The following is a 19952-nucleotide window of genomic DNA, read 5'->3' as shown; positions in this document are numbered from 1 at the left end:
CGTACTGAAGTAGATCAGCTTGAACTCAAGTTTCAACTTTGATTTGTGTCACATGCAAGAAAACACATGGTCAACGGTACAGTAAAAAGTGTTGAAAGAGAAAGCTCAGCCATGCAATTAGAGCAAAGTCAGGGAATATAAAGTGAGAAAAATAAGACGTTTTACATAAAGGAGCCGAATAAATAGAAAACAAATACAATACTTAATGCATTAGAGTATGCAAGTGTAAAACCTAAGTTACAAGTGTATACTGTGTAATTATTTATAGAGGAGTACAAAAAACAATTCAAACAGCCAGCTAGCAGATATAAATATAGATAAAATATTTATTTTAAGTAACTCAAGATAAAAAGAGTCTTGCACATGCGCCGTATTTGAGTATTTCATACGATTGAAAGCAACCATTATTTAATGGGGTTTTGATTTTATTTAATGAACATAAGGTTCAGTTTCCTCCCCACGCAAGCGCACTGAGTCAACTAGTGACGTCACCTGCTCATTTCAGAGCATCTAGGTCAGTAAGACAAACAAGTTTGATCTAATAAGCGTTATTGCTAAATACGCTTTAAGACAACACAAAGTATTTATCGATAACTGACCAGAGAGCTGTGACCGACAGTGTGACCATGTTCCTGGTTCAGTTAGCCGCAGGCGGCATGTAAAAGTAGCCGCCCCCAATTTGATTAGAGCTAAAAAGTCTGGTAGCTACAGCTCCTAGCTAACCGGACTCCACAGAACCCGCTGACAGAGGTCGACACATCCCGCTGCTTCCCAGGCGTTTACATGGCCGTTATGACGTAGTGGTTCCGTTTAAAAACACACAACAACTCCGTGTTTACAGCCGTCAACCTCAGCTCTGTCGTTGCTTGGCTGCTTCTGACCATGATATCAAGCTAACGCGGGCGGTGTTAGCGTTAGCAAAACAAGAGCGGTGCTGTGGAAGTCAGCTGACAACCTGCCGCGAGCTGCCAACAGACCAGTGATGGATCAACTCAAAGTGAAGGACCGCATTTTGGAGAACATCTCCCTGTCTGTGAAGAAGGTAAGCGGCGCCCGGGCGGACTGTGGGAGTTTATTCATCTTATCTGAAGTAGTGGAGCTAACGTCTGATCTAATGTCTGCTAAACAGGGCAACTTTCAAGTCGTAGGGGGGTCACTTCCAGCTCACTGTCATGGAAGGGCCTTGCCCTCAGTGATGGAATCAAACACGCACTGAATTCCCTATAATTTCACTGATCACCTTCATGTGTTACTGCCTCTGTTGTCATTTAGCTTCAGTTCTGATCACTGTAAACACTAGTGGAGCCAAGCTGCTGTTGGTCCACTGCGGCATGTGTTGTAAACACACCTGCAACCGTACTACACACACATTACAGCACAAAGGTTACTACCTCCTTGATCTTTGTTACACTTTCCATCCGTTATGAAATACATGATAAAGAATCGTTTGGCCAGTAAACTCTGGCATTATGAAACGGATTCTATTATAACCTGATAGAGATCACAGCATCTTCTACCTCATCTACCTGCTTCTTTGCACATTCTGCTTTCAAATCTTAGTTTCCATGCATGCCCATATGGGATATATTTATCATGTATTTCCCCAATTCAACCCCCTCCCCCACTGCTCCATGATCAGATCATTACATTAGAAGGGCTCATTTTTTGTAAGTCTAGTGCCGTAAGCTCAGGAGTACTGTGTCTTGATCCACATTTGTCTAATACGTTTTTAGTTCATCAGTTTATCTCTTACTGTAGGGACAAAGAGTGAAGGGATGAAGAAAAGGAATTTGTCAAGCCTTCAAGGAAGTGTTCAGTGTTTACCTCAGACAAACATTGCTTACTCAAACGGTTCCATTCCACTAAACTGTCTGTGCAGTCCATTCAGAATGGAAAATATTACTACTGTACTATGTTTTGTGTTGCTTTTACTCAACATACTGAGACTGAGTTTGAAATTAGATAATCACTATAAAAAGCTAAAAGTGGCACATTTTGATCATTAATTTAATCCATGTTAGATCAGCAATATTTGTAGACCTTTTGATTAGAACCTTTACATCCCATATGTCTATATTCAATACTGACAAGTTCAATACAATATATTCATATTAGAATAATTTTTCTCCATAAGCATTGCTGCCCAAATTCCATATGGGCTTAGCTGTTGTTTTACCACATAATCCTCTATTTTAGGCGACCAGAAAAGCTTGAAAATACCTTTGCTCCTCAAGTCTCTAACCCAAAGGCATCAGCAGCATGTTTCCTGTGCTGCAGCCAGCTGCACTTACTTGCTTAACCTGTTTTTGCCTTAATTCTGGACCACAGCAGTAAAATTGAATTTCAAGGAGTACAGGCACACTGGAATCACATCAGTAAAACACCTACTCGTTTGGAATTAGGTCAAGAACATTCCACTGCTTGGCCCTACATTCCTTTGTTACTTTGACTTGAAGTTTCACTTTAGGATAATTGTCCTGCTGCACTCTACTGAACCTTACAGACGATGTATAGAAAGGGTTACAGTTCCTCCACTGTTGTGAAGTTGAACACCATTATGCATGCTTGATCAGTTATTAATATTGTTTTTGGTTGTTGTTTTGTTTCATGTAAGGTTTGCTCGAGTAGTTGCAGCCGTACACATATGCAATAACGATCATTACTTTTGTTATCAACAACATCTACCTTCTGCCGATCAATGCATTTAGGCCAGCCCATGACAAACAACCTCAATGAATATCATTTTGAAAATGCATCTTGTTATCATAACTTTTCATTCAAATTCATGCATTGAAAAGAGAATTGTGGCAACTTTTGTTACTAGAAAGAAGCAGATTTACCTTTTATTTTTACCAAAACAAGCAGAACAGATATCATGTCCCTCTACAGTTGCAGAGTTACTTTGCGGCCTGTGAAGATGAGACTCCTGCTATACGGAATCACGACCGGGTCCTGCAGCGCCTGTGTGAACACCTTGACCATGCTCTGCTGTATGGGTAAGAGGCTTGTTGACAGTAAATTGCAAACTGTAAAGAGGGTAGCTGCATAGCGCACATAGTATCAGATTAGTTTTAATTCATCATACAAAAAGTCCTTTTGAAGATCATATTATTATCATATTGGCATCAATGTTTGTGCAAGTCTCATGTCAAGACACGTGTATTTTGCCTGATTTGACAGTGTTTATCAAACTACATGTAATTGATCAAGCATTTTGTGATTCAATTATTTAGCTATGGGACCATCACTACACTCCCCTCTCTTCCTTAGGCCTCAACAATTTGATATCATTGACTGTTTTCAACATTGCAGGCTGCAGGACATCTCCTTAGGCTACTGGGTCCTTGTCCTTCACTTCACCCGGAAAGAGGCTGTCCGCCAGATAGATGAGCTTCAACACATAGCAACCAACGTTGGTCGAAGTGAGACATCTTTCTCCCACAGTCAAACTCCCACATTCAGACAGGGGGGGGGGGGGGTAAAGATTCAGTCATCATGCAGTGGGAATATACTGTCTGTGCTCTCTATTCTGTTCAGGTCGTGCATGGTTATACCTGGCGCTGAGTGAGAGCTCTTTAGAGAGCTATCTGCGCCTCTTCCAAGAGAACCAAGGTTTACTACAAAAGTATTATTTCAAGTAAGTCATCCAGCATCCTTGATTACATGATGTACATACATGAAGATGATCAAACCTCAAAGAAAGCAAATAATTGCTTTCTTTGTCTTTTATCCTGAAAAACAAATTGATATAAAGTTGCGTTTTCCATTATAATTTTTTTAACACTGCTTATGTATTTTTGTGGTAAATAAAGCAGTTTTCAGGCATGATCTGTAGGAAAAATCCGGAGATTTGGCTCGGGAGTTTACCCGCAGGTTGCCGTTCACAAATACACTTCACAGCAAGAGGTTCCCTGCACATACTCATTCACAACAGTAACTTCCTTTTAAAACCCTCTGCTTTATTCAAAAGAGTTGGGGAGCAGCCTGGTGGATCAGGCAGAGGCAGGAAGTGACGTCATAACTCCATTGTAGCGATCACATGATTTTCTTTTACAGCACACAGACACTGGCGTCAGTTTTTCTCACCACAAACTATAGAGTTGTCTTTGTTGGTATCTTCAATGTGTGCCAGTGCTTTTTCTGCGGGATATATTTGTTTTTGTGTTAGTAGCGCCAGCGAATCCAGCAGGAAGCCCCTGCTGTGTTCTCGCATAGACTTCTCCTGAATATCTACAGAACATATACATGGAGGCCATGTCGAGAAATTCTTCAGAAACTGCTGAACGTCTCACTCTGATATTTGCATTCACACATGCACCGCCTCCAGAGAAAATAAGGAGGATGTGATTTCAGTGCATGTCTGAGAGACGCTTAGAAGTCGCTCACATAACCTCAACTACTTTCCTTTCCTGCTAGGAACGCACTGGTTTGCAGTCATGACCACCTCACTCTCTTCCTCACGCTGGTCTCCGGCCTGGAGTTCATTCGCTTTGATCTGGAGCTGGTTAGCATCCGTTTCATTAAAATATTAATACAGAGGTTTAACATCAGCAGCATGTCAGTAACGTTGTTGTTGTGTCCTGCTGGGTCAGGATGTGCCCTATCTGGATGTGGCCCCTTACATGCCAGAATACTACAAACCCTACAACCTGCTAGACTTTGAGGAGCGGCTGCCCAGTTCAGACAGCTTGTCCCTGCACTCCTTTACATCGCTCACCTCCACCAATCTGGAGTGGGATGACAGTGCCATAGCCCCATCCAGTGAAGGTAAGGTGCACTGGGATTTTCTGACGACGAGACACACCCATAACTCCCTCCTTATTGGCTCCCATGCTTCACTTAATCAGAAGTAATTGTCTTATTTTAGAGGAGACACACAGACTGAACTGGTTTGAGATTAATTTGGGCTTGAAATGGCTCATTAAAGGCAGTGTGACACCTCTTAAAATTAGCCCATCAAATATCTAGTGTCACCTCAATGGGCTGTTAGTGCTTAGCTGGACAGTAATTGTTCTCATGTTACTTTGCTAAACTACTACACAGGGAATGGCCACCTTTTAAATATGAACTGCTACCAGACTACATCAAAACCTTAAAATTACAGTCACATGCTTTGGCACAAGTTCATAAAGTGATGTCAAGCTAATGGCAGTTGAAGCAGAAGTTGGATTGAAACTTTTGCAGACTCTCGTGACTCATGACACCTAAGAGCATTACATCAAGCGGATCATGTGTCATTTAGAAACCTTTGGTTACAGAATCCTCTCACTGGTGTGATTGCAGCGGGCCAGTGAATGCTTTCCCAATCACTCTTCACCAATTACTGAGTCAGTTCCCCTCTTTTAGTTCCCACTTGTCTCTTTCTCCATTGATTCAGTTATTTTGAAAACCACATGTCATGTTTTCTTTATGTTTCAGTCTTCTCTCTCTACTACATCTATCTAATGCTGAGTGTTATCCCTCCTTTTTTTAGATTATGATTTTGGTGACATCTTCCCCGTGTTGCCGTCATTGCAAAGTGCAGACTGGGAAGGTGGGACATTGGTCAACCCCTTCATCCCTCCTACCCTCCCTTCCTTATCTTTTTGCATGGCATTTCCACAGCTTGTGCTTAATTTAATGCTGGGTCCTTTAGCTAGTAATTAGAAATGGTAATGGTAAAAAAGCTCATTGATATAAAATACTGCTGATCTGAGAACATGAAAGCTAGACTTGGTTGAAAGAGCCTTATATTTTGGGATATGGATTCAACTGGAAAGGATTGGTGTTTCATTGCTTCCTATTAATTATCTAGACCATGGCACCCTTTCATATTGAGTTGTTTCATAATGAACCAAAACATTGACACTTCTAATAATAATAAGAGATCTCTAGCTTGGTGTAGAATTTGCACTGATGTATGCCGCATGCGTTCTTGCACTGTGGAGCTACCGCATGCTTGTGCTATGGTCCATAATGTTTTTACCATCCATGAAAAAAGTCAGACCTAAAAGTTCCAGCTGCAGTTGTTGCATACAATTCAGTTCTCTCTCTCATGCGAGAAAGTTTTTCACTCTTTAGACATTGTACCTCATTCTGAATCTGTTGCACATGAGAGGGACTTTTGTGATATGCACCCTGTTATCACCATAGACCAAATTCTGTGAGAAAACTGGTGTTTCCATCTAAGGTTGGATGGCTCATTACTGTAATTAATGCATAACTGGAAATTATTTCATGAGGCCTATAGCTTAACTTTTTAATGAGCTAACAGACCTCTTTTAAACATACCTGAATGTTGATTCAAGTGAAAGCAACTGATAGTGCTCATCCGTTTTCATCAAACCTTTTGATAATTTAATGTATGGACACAAGTAATTGAATAAAGATAAAAAGGTGGCACTTTTCATGTTAAGTTTACTGGTAAGTTTGCTTTTTCCTGGGAGGTGTTGGGTGGGCACATGGGAACTGTTCTGTCATGCTCTGCATGTGTTCCTCATTTGGGGAACGATCCTAATGCTGACTTGGCCTCTTTATTCACTACAGCAAGATAAATACCTGGCGTATATGGTACTCACCCTGTCCAGTCTATCTCCAGTACATTGTGTATTTGCCTGTCTGGTGTGATGTTGTTGTAACTCCTTCTCTTCCTGTATGATATGTGGCACTAGCCTAGGTTCAGCTCCACTGTTGGGTTGAGGTTAAACTCAATAAATAGTTGCTCAAGGTTGAAAGTAAAAATGGCTGTGTATTACTACAGCATCTGTTTGCAGTAAGCAGCATACACAATGTGTAGATGTTTGTTGTCTTTATAGATGATTTAATTATTCATGCTATTTATAGTATTCTTTGCTTGAATGAACAAAATGTTTTCATTTAAAATTAAGTCAATTTTCCAGGATGTGAGATTATCCTAACATCTTATCTTACAATTACCAGTTTGTCCATAACCTGGCTGAGGACATAACTGTCAAAAGCTTTCTAGTGACTGAGTCTATATACATAGCATTCAGTCCATTTTCTAATGCATGACCCATCCTTTTCACATCAGTAGAGTTTGACCTCGGCCTGTGCCACTGCAAATAAAGCTGCTGCCTGTGTACCGACTTGATATCTTAAGCATTGGATTTTGTGCCTCTCTGACCCTCTCGCCTAAAAACGCTGCAACCCCTAACATTTGTGTGTGATGCTGATGAATGAAAACACAAAGTTTTTGTGAAATTGTCTCGCTGGTCAACTCTATAATACTGATAAAACTAAATACATGTTCACAAATTTGCGAATAGAGATAACTCTCCTCTAAATTACCATTTCAAACAAAACCTTGTGATGTCAACATTTGCAGCTCCACTTACCAGCGAGACGGCACCAAATCTTACGTGTTTTTCTTTGAATATATAGACTGTTTATTACTCTTGGTAACAGCTGCTTTTTTATTAAGTAAATGTTTATTTGTGGCTTTTAATGATAGAGGGTGACCTGACCGACCAGGCCAGCTGCCCACGATCCAGTGGATCTGATCCCCAAACTGTCATTAGCGACACAGTGGTGCTTTCGGTCAGCTCTGTGAAGGTGAAGGTAGCAGCTCATCCTCCTCCACACAGCCCCACATCCAGACACAACCCCTTCAACGAGGACTCAGACACCAACACCACCAACACCTCAGCCGACGTCACGCCAGTTCACATAGTGAGCCGCCACAACAGTATCACGGCCGGAGATGACCCAGAGTACACCAGCAATGAGCTGGAGGTCATCAGGTACAGTATCTACAGATGTATTAGTATTGTAGCTTGGTTTTAGTAAAGAGGAAAAATGCAGCTAAGTACTGTTTTCTTCCAGGATGGCCAGACGAAGGAAACCAGCAAAGAAACGTCGAGGGAGGGGCTCCACAGATTCCAGCACCAGCATCCACAACTCTGTCTCTTCTGACCTCATGGAAATCGAGGCCTCGGACGATTTGGATTCATTAAATTGCACTTTGATGCATCTGGATGGTGAAGGAGAGTTGAGGAGAAGCAGGGTGGGATCAGAGACAGTTGATGAGGGTGATGAGGACGGGGTAGAAGGCCTCCTGCGCCTGCCAGAGATGACTGACACCTCCATGGACACCATGGGCCAGCCCCTCCGAGACGTCATGGAGCGGCTCAATGGGGCTCTGGATAGGGAGGCAGCCTGGGAGCACCTGGAGGAAGAGGTGGAGAAAAATGGCTGTGACCGGGGCCGCGAGCCCCCTGCACAGCAGCCCTTTCGAGAGGACTCAGGGGGCGAGCCACCTGACCCGGTACCAGGAGAGACTCTGGGTACAGGCCTCAACCTCCTGCAGGCCTCTCCTTCACCGACAGACATATGCTGCTTTACCGCCAACAGTCCAGACTCTGCTCCCACAGGTGGTGGCCACCATGACTCTACAGAGCATAGCCAGTCACAGACTCTTTCAGGTTGCCATAAAGATGAGGGAGAGGCAAAAGCGTCAACAGGACAGGAGCTTGACATAAAGGAAGAGGAGGAGGAAACTGTACAAGAAGAAGAGATGGCAAATAATTCATTTAATGTGCAAACAAAACAACGGCTACAAGAGGAGGAGCTTAGTCCCTTAGAGAGTTCTCACCCTGCGGAGTTTAGGTATGAAGTTCCTTCAAAATGAGCTGTTAGTGTTGCAATGTTATCCGGTGTGTCTAATGTTCTTCATTGTTCTTCATCAGGGTGGACAATAATCACCTGCTTCTGTTGATGATCCATGTATTTCGAGAGAATGAGGAGCAGCTCTTCAAGGTGAAGGCAGGCACAGATTTTTATTTGTTCTCATTTTGAAAGGAATGATCATTCTTTAGGGATGTGAACGTGCACAGTGTGGATTTAAATGGCCTGCTTTAAAATGTAAAGTTGAATGACAAATTTAAGTATAGCAGCACAGTGAACTTTTAGCATGACTGTTTAAATGAAACTTTATAAAGTTTGCTCTTTCCTACATGGTCTAACCAGTTTTGCTGTCACACTTGTTTTGACATCAAGGTGGTTTGGAGGCTGTTGCTCAGTGGAAGTGTTGCAAGGCTCAGTTTCCAATTCCGTTTCACAGCTTTTACTCCAGCAGTAATGATATATTTGTTTGGCATTAAGTAACAACCTTTATTCAGACTTTTTCACCAAATTGTGTAAACATAGATGCAGATGTAATTACAGTAATAAAAAGGACACTGGTCTGTGATACATGATGAAAACAAGACAAGATCTGCTGTTCTCTAAAACAACATTCCCTTATATATGTAGCAGCATGCTATAATGTGGAATCCAGTTTCCAGAACCCATAACAAATGAACAAGAACAGTTAGAGACAGATGAACGTAGACATTTCCAAATCTTTATCATTGTGTTTTCAGATGTTGAGGATGAGTACCGGCCACATGGAGGGGGACCTGCAGCCCCTTTACCTGCTCCTCACGGACTGTTACATCTACCTGCTACGGAAGGGTGAGTGGCTGGATCCAGAATGCATGGGCGTAGGGTGGAACAGGCCAGGTCAAAAATGTAACACTGTCTACCTGTCCAAGCAACCCATAGAATTTCTATTTCTCAAAGCTCCTAGCAGGTCTGAGATGACGTGTTGAGATAGTTATACATTAGTCCGATAAGATGTACACTTTGTCCTAGAGCTGTTCTACATAAGGCTGCTCCAATGGCTAAAAATATATTTCATTGATTTTCATCACAGGTGCTGCAGAGAAACCCTACACAGTAGAAGAAGCTGTCTCTTACAATGAGGTGGACTATCTTTCAGTAAGTGTCCAGCACAACAAAGGTTTATCATATTCTCATGTGCGTCGAGGTCTCAGGCTGTTCGTGTGATCTATGGAGAGTTAACTAGATGATATTCTTGAAGATTCAAGCGTGTTGTAACAGAGCACTTAATTAGTGATGTGTCTAATAAACTGGTTGTAATGTTGTGTTCCTGAAGGTGGGCCTTGACCAACAGACAGTGACAGTGGTTTGCACCAACAGACGAAGAAAATTCCTTTTGGACACAGCTGATTCCTCACTGACAATGTGAGTTTCCCTTTAGATCCTTGTCATATGTTTCATAATACTAAGTCTAATTACTATATCAGACACATTAAGATTATTGTACTATTCAGTCAATTTAAATTTCCACCTGTCATCAATATGTCTGTGATAAATGCTCAACTGGCTGAGTCCCTGTGTAAAGAGACAAAGTGCACATCAAATCTCAACTCCTCATGTGTGCATCTGTGGTCTTATGGGTCAGGAAACTAGTGACCTACATTCAACCTTGACCCACAATGATAAGAGGTTGTTAAATGTTATTTCTGTACATTTGTAAAGCAAAACCATTGACTAATAGAGCTATACAGGGTGCATCATAGGGCTGTGTGATATGACTTCAAATAAATATCGCTATTATTTCTAACTTATACCTTGATTATTATTAATGAACACCCCCCCCCCCCCCATATGTATGGTCATTGTTAAACAGGGCTTCGCCTTGTTCTGCAACAATGAATTTCAAACAATGCATTGCATTATAATCTGCAGAACGAACTTCTCTCCTGTCTGCAGGAGTGTTTGTGTGTGTCTGCTCGTCTCAGTCGCTCTCTTCAAACAAACTGACAACCACGTTTATTTAGTTATCACTTGATGATGTTGGATCATGAATCCAGATTGTTTTGGCTATTTCAGGTTTCGTCTCGAGTTGTGTGTGGCAGATGAACTGCGTGTGTGTGAAAGTTGGACTTATTTTCAATGTGTTTAAAGACATGACATTACAACAATGGGTCAACTAGTGTAACTTCATCCAGTGTATCTTTCTTTTTAAATACAGCTGGTTCCTATCAATTCTCAAGTCAGCCATGGTGAAGGGCTGTCGTGAGCCACCTTACCCCTCCGTGCTGACTGATGCTACCATGGAAAAACTGGCTCTCACTAAGTTTGTCTCCCAGGAATCTCACTGTGAGGTAAAGAAATGTTGAATATCATCATAAGTCTGGTCTTATGGAGAAAAAGCCAACACATTCGTAGCATGAGTTTCTTTCATCTGATCAGATGAATGAAAATTACATACCAATGTAGTTTTCCCACCAACTATGTCACTTTGCAACAGTTACATAACCTGTCAACAGAAAAAGTTCTCAAACATGTTCAGAGCTATATGCTGTGGAACCTGATTTGAAGGTTATGTAAATTGAACATGCCGTGCTAAACACGGTTATAGTCATTTCATTTCTATTTTCTTATCCACCAAGAAAGCCGGGCTAAAAACTTTGTTTAACCTCTGCATGTAACTAATGCTGATAATTATAAAAATAAAATTAAAAAAAGCTCTAGAATTGTTTGATTGTCCATGCTTTTCCACTCTGATCTATAGCACTTGCATTTCCAGGTAACAGAGGTGTCTATCCAACTCTATTCACTGGTCCACTGGGAGGATCCAATGGACATGACTATGTCTCCCCAAGGTGGCCCACCAAGCTCTAGAGGCTCTTCCAGTACCAAGGAGGGGACTGTCCAGTACCGGTCTGGAAACACATACCTGGGCAAAGAGCTGTGGAAAAGCTGTTACCTTGTGCTCAGGTATGAGCAGCTCAAACATATTGTTTTTCTCATCCACTGGCATTAATGTTATTTGTTTGTTTCCACACTTCATACTATGCACATTACTCTACAATATGTTTCACTTTCACAAAAAAACATTCTTTTCACATCCCGTCGTAATATTTATGGTATTTCAGTCTCACACCTCACAAAACCTGTGAGATGTGCAGTGTATGGTCCTCAGTTCCAAATGCCCTCACTTCACACTTTTGCTTTAGTGAAAGATGCAAAACATATTGGATGTGAATATTTCCTTGAGGTTGTGCCTCCTCTCAGCGTCTGCCACTCTCACACATGCTGAAAGCTTGGGCTCCATTTTGTGGGTGTAGAGCAAATCAATCCAGCAGGCTTCTTACCAGCATTACACACTGTTTAATATATAATACAGGGTAGAGAGTGCTCTCTTCTCTATTACAATAATTTGAGTCTAAAAATAGTAAAAAAAAAAAGGCTTAAATAAATTCAAATGTTCTGCTCTAGGTCGTAATTATGTTTAGGTAGATCTTGATTGTTACCGTTCATTAAATGCCTCCTCCATCATGCTTTCATTTTAAGAGAATTATTTTGGTGACCTGTATAATATGTTATGTCCCTCCTCAATGTTCTCTCTCATTGATGACAGATTATGGTATTTAAAGTCTTATACTGAACTTTTTGAAACCTACATAGCCCCTGTAATAATACATTAAATGAATGTGCTAATGTTTTGATTAGAACATTATTGTATTATTAATTTTTTTTTTTGGGAGAAATTAGAAAGCCCCACCAAGACCAAAATGCTTTGAAACAAGTGGTCAAGCTTTCGTGGTACTATCAATATTATATAATTTTTTCCACCAATTATGCAATATAATGAGCTTCTAATTAGATGAATAAAAACAATTTACCCCTTTTCTTGCAGCAAAGGGATTCTTTACCTGTATGCAGAAAGAACAGATGGGATACCTCAGCTGTCCGTCACTATGGGGTAAGTTTGAAGAGTCTGAATGGTGATACAGGAGATGGTGAACCGATTGAGTATTTGACTGTTCAAAAGCAGTAAACAGAACTGTGTTCACTGATTAGCACTAGTATATATATTCATGCTCATTGCTCCCCCTTCTTATTACTCAACAGAGGAGAGCATTGTGGTGGCTGCCGGCGCTCAAACAGCACAGAGCGTCCCCATGCATTCCAGGTCATCCTGACAGAGCGCCCGCCGCTGGAGCTCAGCGCCAACAATGAGCAGGACATGGCCGACTGGATGCAGCTGCTCTGCCAGTCCGTCTCCAAAGGGGTAAGGAGAGAAAGTCACACAATGCACTCGCTGCATATATCTCAGTGTTTTTAGAGAGACATGGAGATAGTGGTGGTTGTCAGTCTGTCTGTTCAGCACAACTTCAAACTAAAAGTATTTAATGTTGTGCAGTATGTACAAGCTGTAAGACTAAACACATTCCACCCCTCAGTCACATGTTGTGTGCCTCCTCTCACTTCAGCAGTTACAGATGAAGCCTGTCTTTGAACTTTTTCCTGGAGGCATGTAAACATGTGAACTCAATGCATGTTTTCCTCACACTACAATAATTAAAAAATTAATGCTGAACCAGTGCAAGTTTTCTTGTGACAATAACAATAAGTTCTCATTGTGGTATCTCACACATTGGTGTTTTAAACCTGAAATGGAAAGCCCCTCTAAGTCCGGTTGGATTGGCTTTTCGCACAGCTTAAACAGGAAGTGACCATGGATAAACGCACATGGTCAAATAATCCCTGTGTGGATTCTCTGTGCTGGATCATTTGTTTGAATCATCTGTTACAGGACCTGCTGATCTTCATTGTTTGCCAGGATCATCGGGTTTTTGCTTGTCTGCATCTCTGTGTGGATTGATCTAAGCTGCATTCACATGAGCACGGTCTTATTTAACTACAACCATGTTATCTCCAGGTCATCCCTCAGGGTGTGGCTCCCACCCCGTGTATCCCATGCTGCCTGGTGGTGACAGACACGAAGCTGCTAACTTGCCATCAGGACTGTCAGACCAGCTTCTTCCGTTCTCTGGGCAGCGCCGATGTTTGTGATGTCACCACTGTTAACCTGGAGGCCGACAAGGAGTACTGTGTCATTGTGAGTGACGATTTGTTCAGCGCCTCCTGGTGTTGGATTATATTGTTTTAGAATTTATATTTACATTTTTTATATGATTCATGTTTGATCTCCATGCCATACCACCAACACAGTTATTTAAAGGGATAGTTCGCCCAAAAATGAAAATTCACTCATTATCTACTAAAATATTTTTTATCTTGTATTTAGGGCCTTTAATGTAAACTTATCCCTCGTTTTTTTTTCACCAGGAGTTTGCAACAGATCGAACCCAGTTCCTCCCTCCATGGGTCTTGTACTTCAGCGGATGTGAAGAGAGAGATCGGCTGCTGGCGGCGTTGGACAAGACGTGGAAAGATATTTACCAGGTCAGAACACACTGTAGACTGCCATTGTCACATGTGCTTAAGGGAAATTACAGTAAAATGTAAGAACTGCAATATTAACTGTTCCGGAATATCATCAAATACGATCTTAAATTCAACAACTACTGGCTCTGGTTGACCCCTCATGAATTCCCCCACTCTACACAGGTTGACCTTCCCCATAGAGAGGTGTCTGATCCATCAGTGCAGAAGCGATGCAGCGAGGCCCTTGCCCTGATGAAGAGTGCCTGGCAGAGGGCAGACAGTCTGGCCCGAGGCAGAGCCCAACGTGAACCCTGGTGCTGACTGACACACGTGCACACATATAGCTTACCTTTGGTTAACCACTGAAACACACTGGTAGTCTGATGTAGAAAGACAGGTGACGATGATGTGTTTCTATCAGAGACCTCCTGCATAAGTACCATGCATATGGCAAAGATATGCAGCTATGAGACCTCCTCCCTTGTGACAGGGTTTTTCATTTCATTCTGTTGATACATTACTGTCATTCATCTATCAGAGGTTCTTCAGACATTGCAGCAATGTAGGAAGAAATATGAGGAATGAAGGAAAAGTTTAGTGTCACATGATGTGATTTACATATATGAGAAAAGCACTGCAGGACATGGTGATGTACTAATATACAATGCACATAGAGTAGCTGTGTCATTGTAATAATTTTAAACCGATTTTCAATACATCTTGCACTCAGATGTATCCTGCTGAATTAAGGCCTTTTGACAATTGAGAGTTTCGTCTCAATACTACATTTCCTTATTCAACCCTTGACTTTCAGTCAGTAAAAAACTACACGTATAAACACATACATTTAATTTGGAGAAAGATAAAAGATCTGTTACCAGTTTCTCTGCACTGCGAGTTAAGAAAATCATTAATGATTTATTTATTTAAAGAAAGCTGGATGTTTCTTATTATATACTTAATATATGTATCAAGAAAGCCATATATGAAGGGTATGTCGTTGCTCTTTTGCGATGTGGAAAAATGCACACTCCTTGCCTTGCAAACACACACACAATCCATATATACCGTCTCGTCTTGCACAACCAACAACTGTGGGATGATGACTCCTGGTTAACAGAGTCACTGTACAAGATGTTACACTGCACCCTGACTGTGGAGTCATTATAGAGCAACTGTACAGTATCAATGCATAATCACTGATTGTCATGTATGTGTCTCATTCAGTTGGTGTGAGGACACAATCCTCTTCACTGTACATTATCCTGATAGAGTGAGGATCTCAATATGAAGTATGCCTGGATATTTGCTACATGACATGTTCATTTATCTGAGATCTTGCTTTACCCCTTGAAATGTTGTCAGTCAGATAAACTATCAGGAAATGCAACAGACTTGCCTTTACCTCCCCTCTCGAGACGAGCGGAGGCTTCCATGCAGACTTGCACATTGTTTTTGCTGTTAGTCTCTTTTTTTTTAAATTGGTACCTATTATTGTTATCATCAAAACATCCTGTTTTTCTTTCCATTTTAGAAGAAAGCGAAACAATTGTTACAAAATGATTTGCTGAGTGGTGACATTGTCTTAGTGTCGATTTCTGTCTGAATCAGAAGAGTTGTACTTCTCTCGCCTGGTTAAATAAGAATCACTAACCAATAAGTGCTAGAATCACAGCTGCTGTTTTTTTGTTTTTACACCAGTAGTTTGTGACAGCAACACTGATTTAATCTGGCAATCTACCAGCTGTAAAACACTAGATAATAGTAACCTCACTGGTCATTCTTTTACTACCTAGGTTCCCTAGGTTCACGCGTCAAATAGCCTTTAAACGTAGACCAAATGCTTCACCAATAACATTATCTTATATTCCTTGTAAATGAAATGGGGACTGGATGGTAATGGTTATGCATGTTACAATCTGTCCTCAACACTGAGGCCTGCTGCTGTGATAGAGCCTGTGTGTAACTGCTCTTATTATAAGGCAGAGAACAATGTGGTTTCTTCCGCAATGACAATTACATTTTTTGACTGAACTGGATTTGGCCAAGTAGTTTCAATTGAAATAAGCACTGTTATTACATTTGCCTTACACTGTACATTTGGCTGCATTAGGAAACGTAAACAATCCTCATAATTTATGCTGTGATTTTTGGAATAGTCGGAAACTCTGACATGTCCTGCCACAAATTGCATGGTCAGCTAAGTAAAATACAAAAACAGAGGCATTGAGCAGTCACCAGTATCAGCCCCGCACATACAGTGTGTCTCCTACTTGCATGTTCGCACATGCATACTTCTTTCTCTATCGCCCACTGTTTCTTCAAAGTCAGCATCACTCAGTGCTTTAAGCCGTTCTAAGTGCCACTTGTTCTTGCTCATCTTCTGCTCTTTTACAAAGAAATCTAATCTCAGGTGAAAAAGGTACTTCTCATCCAAAACCTTAAGAGTCACCGTGCATTTTATAAGATTGCTGCTGTTTGTCTAATTACACGTTCTTTAAAATCCATTTTTCTACTTCTGTTCCTCCCATGTTCCATACAGCATTATGAATTTATTTTTGCGTGCACAGGGGAGACGGCAACGTGATACCATTAGGTGGAGAAGGTTTTATTTTGAAATCCTTGAATAATTCAGTGGGTTCCAAAACAGGATTTGGTCAGCTGTTTGATTGAAATCTTCCCCTTCCAGTGGATTACTGAAGGACCTTTTGACCAGGGAGAGAACAGTTTATTATCAATGATAAGCAAATCAAGTGCTTAAAGTTGTGACCTATGAAGTGTACGTAAAGAAGAACTAGTCTTTTTGAGCTGTGTTTTGAATGTAGGTCATTGCTGGCCAATGGTGGATGACATCCTTTGAATGATGCATTGTGAAAAAGCCGCTTTTTTGATTTTTGATCATATATGTATAATGCATGTCATATTTATGTTATGTTTGGTAGTTTTATTAAATTGTAAATATAGCACTAATCAATATAACACACTGTAAAGTCCCGCAGAAAGACATGCATGTCCAGAGGGTTTTATACTGTTCGGACAGCGTATCTGAATAAACTGAAACGAAACCATGGCTCCTGTGGTGAAACGTGATAACTGTGTCTGTGTCAGTCGTTTTAATGTCTTCATCTGTGTTTCAGCTCAAATCAGTGAAATATTCATGGGTCATGTTAGAGCACGACTCACACCCTGGCAATTTATACCATTACTGCTAGACCACTGTTACAATCTGGTGAGTGGAAAGCCATGTTAAAAAAACGATATGACACGAAGTTAGTCAAATTAACTCAGCAGCGTCATAGACAAGGTTTGTCAATGTTGCTATTCTTCGGAGTCACCAGTAGAGGTCGTATACACCTGATCAAAATCTTAAGTCCAGTTAAAAATTGCATGAATTTGCATTTTGCACTGTTGGATCTTAGGAAGGTTCTAAGTAGAGCTTCAAAATGCAAAAAGAAGAAATGGGAACAAGAGACCAAAAGTTGTGAGCAGGCAATTTATTGAAATTGAGAAATGAATGTCTTTCTTTTTTCCCAATAAAAAAAATCCCAATTCCACAGTATTTTACAGTGTAGCAGCAGTTTGGGAAATACCCTTTCCTGTTTCATCATGTTAATAATTCCCTGTGCACTTTCTGAGGTCCATTAGAATTGATTTCTCAAGTTTTATGTAGAAAACTTTGTTACTCTACACAGATCCCTGACCTCAACTCCATCCAACACATATGGGAACTGGAAAGAGTGAGACCCTGACAGCCCTTCATTGGTGGCCAACCACACAAACAGTCCTGTGACTGAAAAATGTCTGTAGCCATTCTCCAAAATCTTGTGTATATTAATAGTACAATTTTATATACCTTTCTTGTTATTGCTTCATGTTATTCTACTTCCCACTTGCAGCTCTTCAGCACATTTGATAACATAACACCTGGAGAAACCCGCTGGCACAGAAGCAGCATGAGCTTAAGAAGAAAAGCTGAAGCTGGAGTGCAGGAAATCTGTCCGAGTAACAAAAAATCAGAACGCAAGCGCACATTTTGGGCACAAGTGAAGCGAATCTAAGTACAAGCAGGGGCTATTTGAGTGTGAGTGAGAGCATTACAAAATCTGAACGTGAAATCAATAAGTCCTGCTCTCAAACTGAAAGACTTGAGTAAAGATAAAATGAAAAATGGGCCACAACTTTGAGTGGCGATTCATTTGCAGAGGGCCTTGTTGACTGAAGAGTGAAGGACATTTCTTCTGAACCCCAAAAAATCCATCCATTAATTAAGTTGATCCTTTTGAGGGTTCATTGGGGGGAGCTGGGGCCAATCCCTGCTGACATTGGGGGGGGTAGCGGAGTACCTCCTTACGGGTCGCCAGCGTGTCACTGGGTCAACAGAGACAAACAACTATTCATGGTCACATGCGAACCCACGGTCAACCCACACAGACACGGGGAGAACATGCAAAGTCCACATAGAACGGTCCAAACTGGGATTCCGACCGCCAATCTTCTTGCTGTGAAGCGTCCAATCGGGATTTTTCTTCTTTTTTTTTCAAATTCATGCACAAGTTATTTAAGTAATTTTGTCAAAGCAAAAGCAAATACATTAAGTTTCCCACACTCTCACTTATATAAGTCAGCACAGGTTCTGCAGTTGCTAGGGCAACAAGTAACCACTGTCTTGCTCAGATTCATTGTTGTTATTTGAGCAGCACATCAATGCCACCTTGGGAGCGCTTTGGCTTTTGCTGTTGCTGTTGCTCTGGTTTCAACAAAGCCAGTAACTCACGTCCTTGCCTTCAGACCACAACGATGAACAACATAGGAAACTGTTTTTCTCAACCATATTTCAAGAAGTGTTGCAAAAAACGATAGCCGACAGACATTCAACAGATTCAAAGAAGAGGGGAAGAAAACGATCCCCTGCAGGAAAGGAAGAGAACCCATTGGGAGCCACCAGATTGTCACAGATACCTGTATAGTTTGTAATTTATCAAGACCACAAGAAAAGACTGGAATATAAAAGTAAAAAGAGCAGAAATTATAAACCAGCATCCAGGGAACTGAACACAACAGTGAAGTGACCTGTTGAAAGTTTGAGGCCTGATATAAACAACACATTGTTGTCGATTGGAAAGTGCAATCACACAATGACTCAGATAGAGACGAGACGAAGGACAGTATCAGATTGATGAGACGGATGAATGAGTGTGTCATGTCCCCCTGGGATGTTCAAGGAGACAAGAGAGCTGGAGGAAATGACATGTAATTAAGAAGAAATCAAAATAGAAGCAGATCCAGCTTGTGGCCTGAGAGAAACTTTCACTTAGCAATACAATAAGAAGTGAGTTAAATTATCACCACTCTGAGGTTTCAGCTCTTCTGAATGCTTTGGCCGGAAAATAACAAGAGGCACGACTGTCCTCCGTCTGAATACTTTAAGATCACAGGTCTGCAGGGTCACCTCATTCACACAAAACCCACAACACAAGTTCTACAACAGCAGCAGCAGCAGCAACTTATTTGGTTGATCATGATTTAAATTTAGTAAATTTGTTTAAAACACAGGCAGTGGTAGAGGCTCCTTGCTTTCAAGCTCCAATAACACTTGATCATATTTTCCCCATAATGTAACTCACTGTATCCTATGGAGTAAGACACATCAGATTTCATTCTCACAACCTAAGCAGTTTAGATAAATAAACTTCATAAAAAAAGAACACAAAATGACAGAAACAGAAGGTGAACACTCGCAGGCTCTCTTAGTTTTGTTTTATTTTCTGTTGAGGCGCATTATGGTGCCGGCCTGAAGGTATTACAGAAATACCTAGATAGGCAACTGCATCCTCAAAACTAAATTACAGTACATTTAGTGGCTATGTTTTAGGAAACATTATTGTGTATTTCCACTTTTCAAATGTTTTTTTGGAATTGTAGATTAAAGG

General features: G+C 41.0%; 1 protein-coding gene across 2 annotated transcripts; it reads left to right on the top strand.

Annotated features, from left to right (window-relative positions):
- Window positions 1–361: 361 nt before the first annotated feature.
- On the top strand, window positions 362–17094 carry plekhm2 (pleckstrin homology domain containing, family M (with RUN domain) member 2). Of its 2 annotated transcripts, XM_062392124.1 has the most exons (20): window positions 362–1042; window positions 2890–2996; window positions 3313–3422; window positions 3538–3637; window positions 4417–4504; window positions 4593–4767; window positions 5474–5533; window positions 7451–7739; window positions 7822–8604; window positions 8685–8754; window positions 9360–9450; window positions 9692–9756; window positions 9935–10023; window positions 10817–10949; window positions 11375–11565; window positions 12488–12553; window positions 12703–12862; window positions 13514–13693; window positions 13924–14040; window positions 14206–17094. In XM_062392124.1, exons 1-20 carry the CDS (start codon window positions 983–985, stop codon window positions 14341–14343), a joined length of 3072 nt encoding a protein of 1023 aa, XP_062248108.1. In that variant the 5' UTR covers window positions 362–982; the 3' UTR covers window positions 14344–17094. The 2 variants fall into 2 exon arrangements, with proteins under 2 accessions (XP_062248108.1, XP_062248109.1); XM_062392125.1 differs by lacking the exon at window positions 5474–5533.
- Window positions 17095–19952: the final 2858 nt, after the last annotated feature.

The sequence above is a fragment of the Platichthys flesus genome, chromosome 7 (genome assembly GCF_949316205.1).
Source record: "Platichthys flesus chromosome 7, fPlaFle2.1, whole genome shotgun sequence".
NCBI classification, from domain to species: Eukaryota; Metazoa; Chordata; class Actinopteri; order Pleuronectiformes; family Pleuronectidae; genus Platichthys; species Platichthys flesus.
This window is presented reverse-complemented; position numbering and strand designations above follow the sequence as displayed.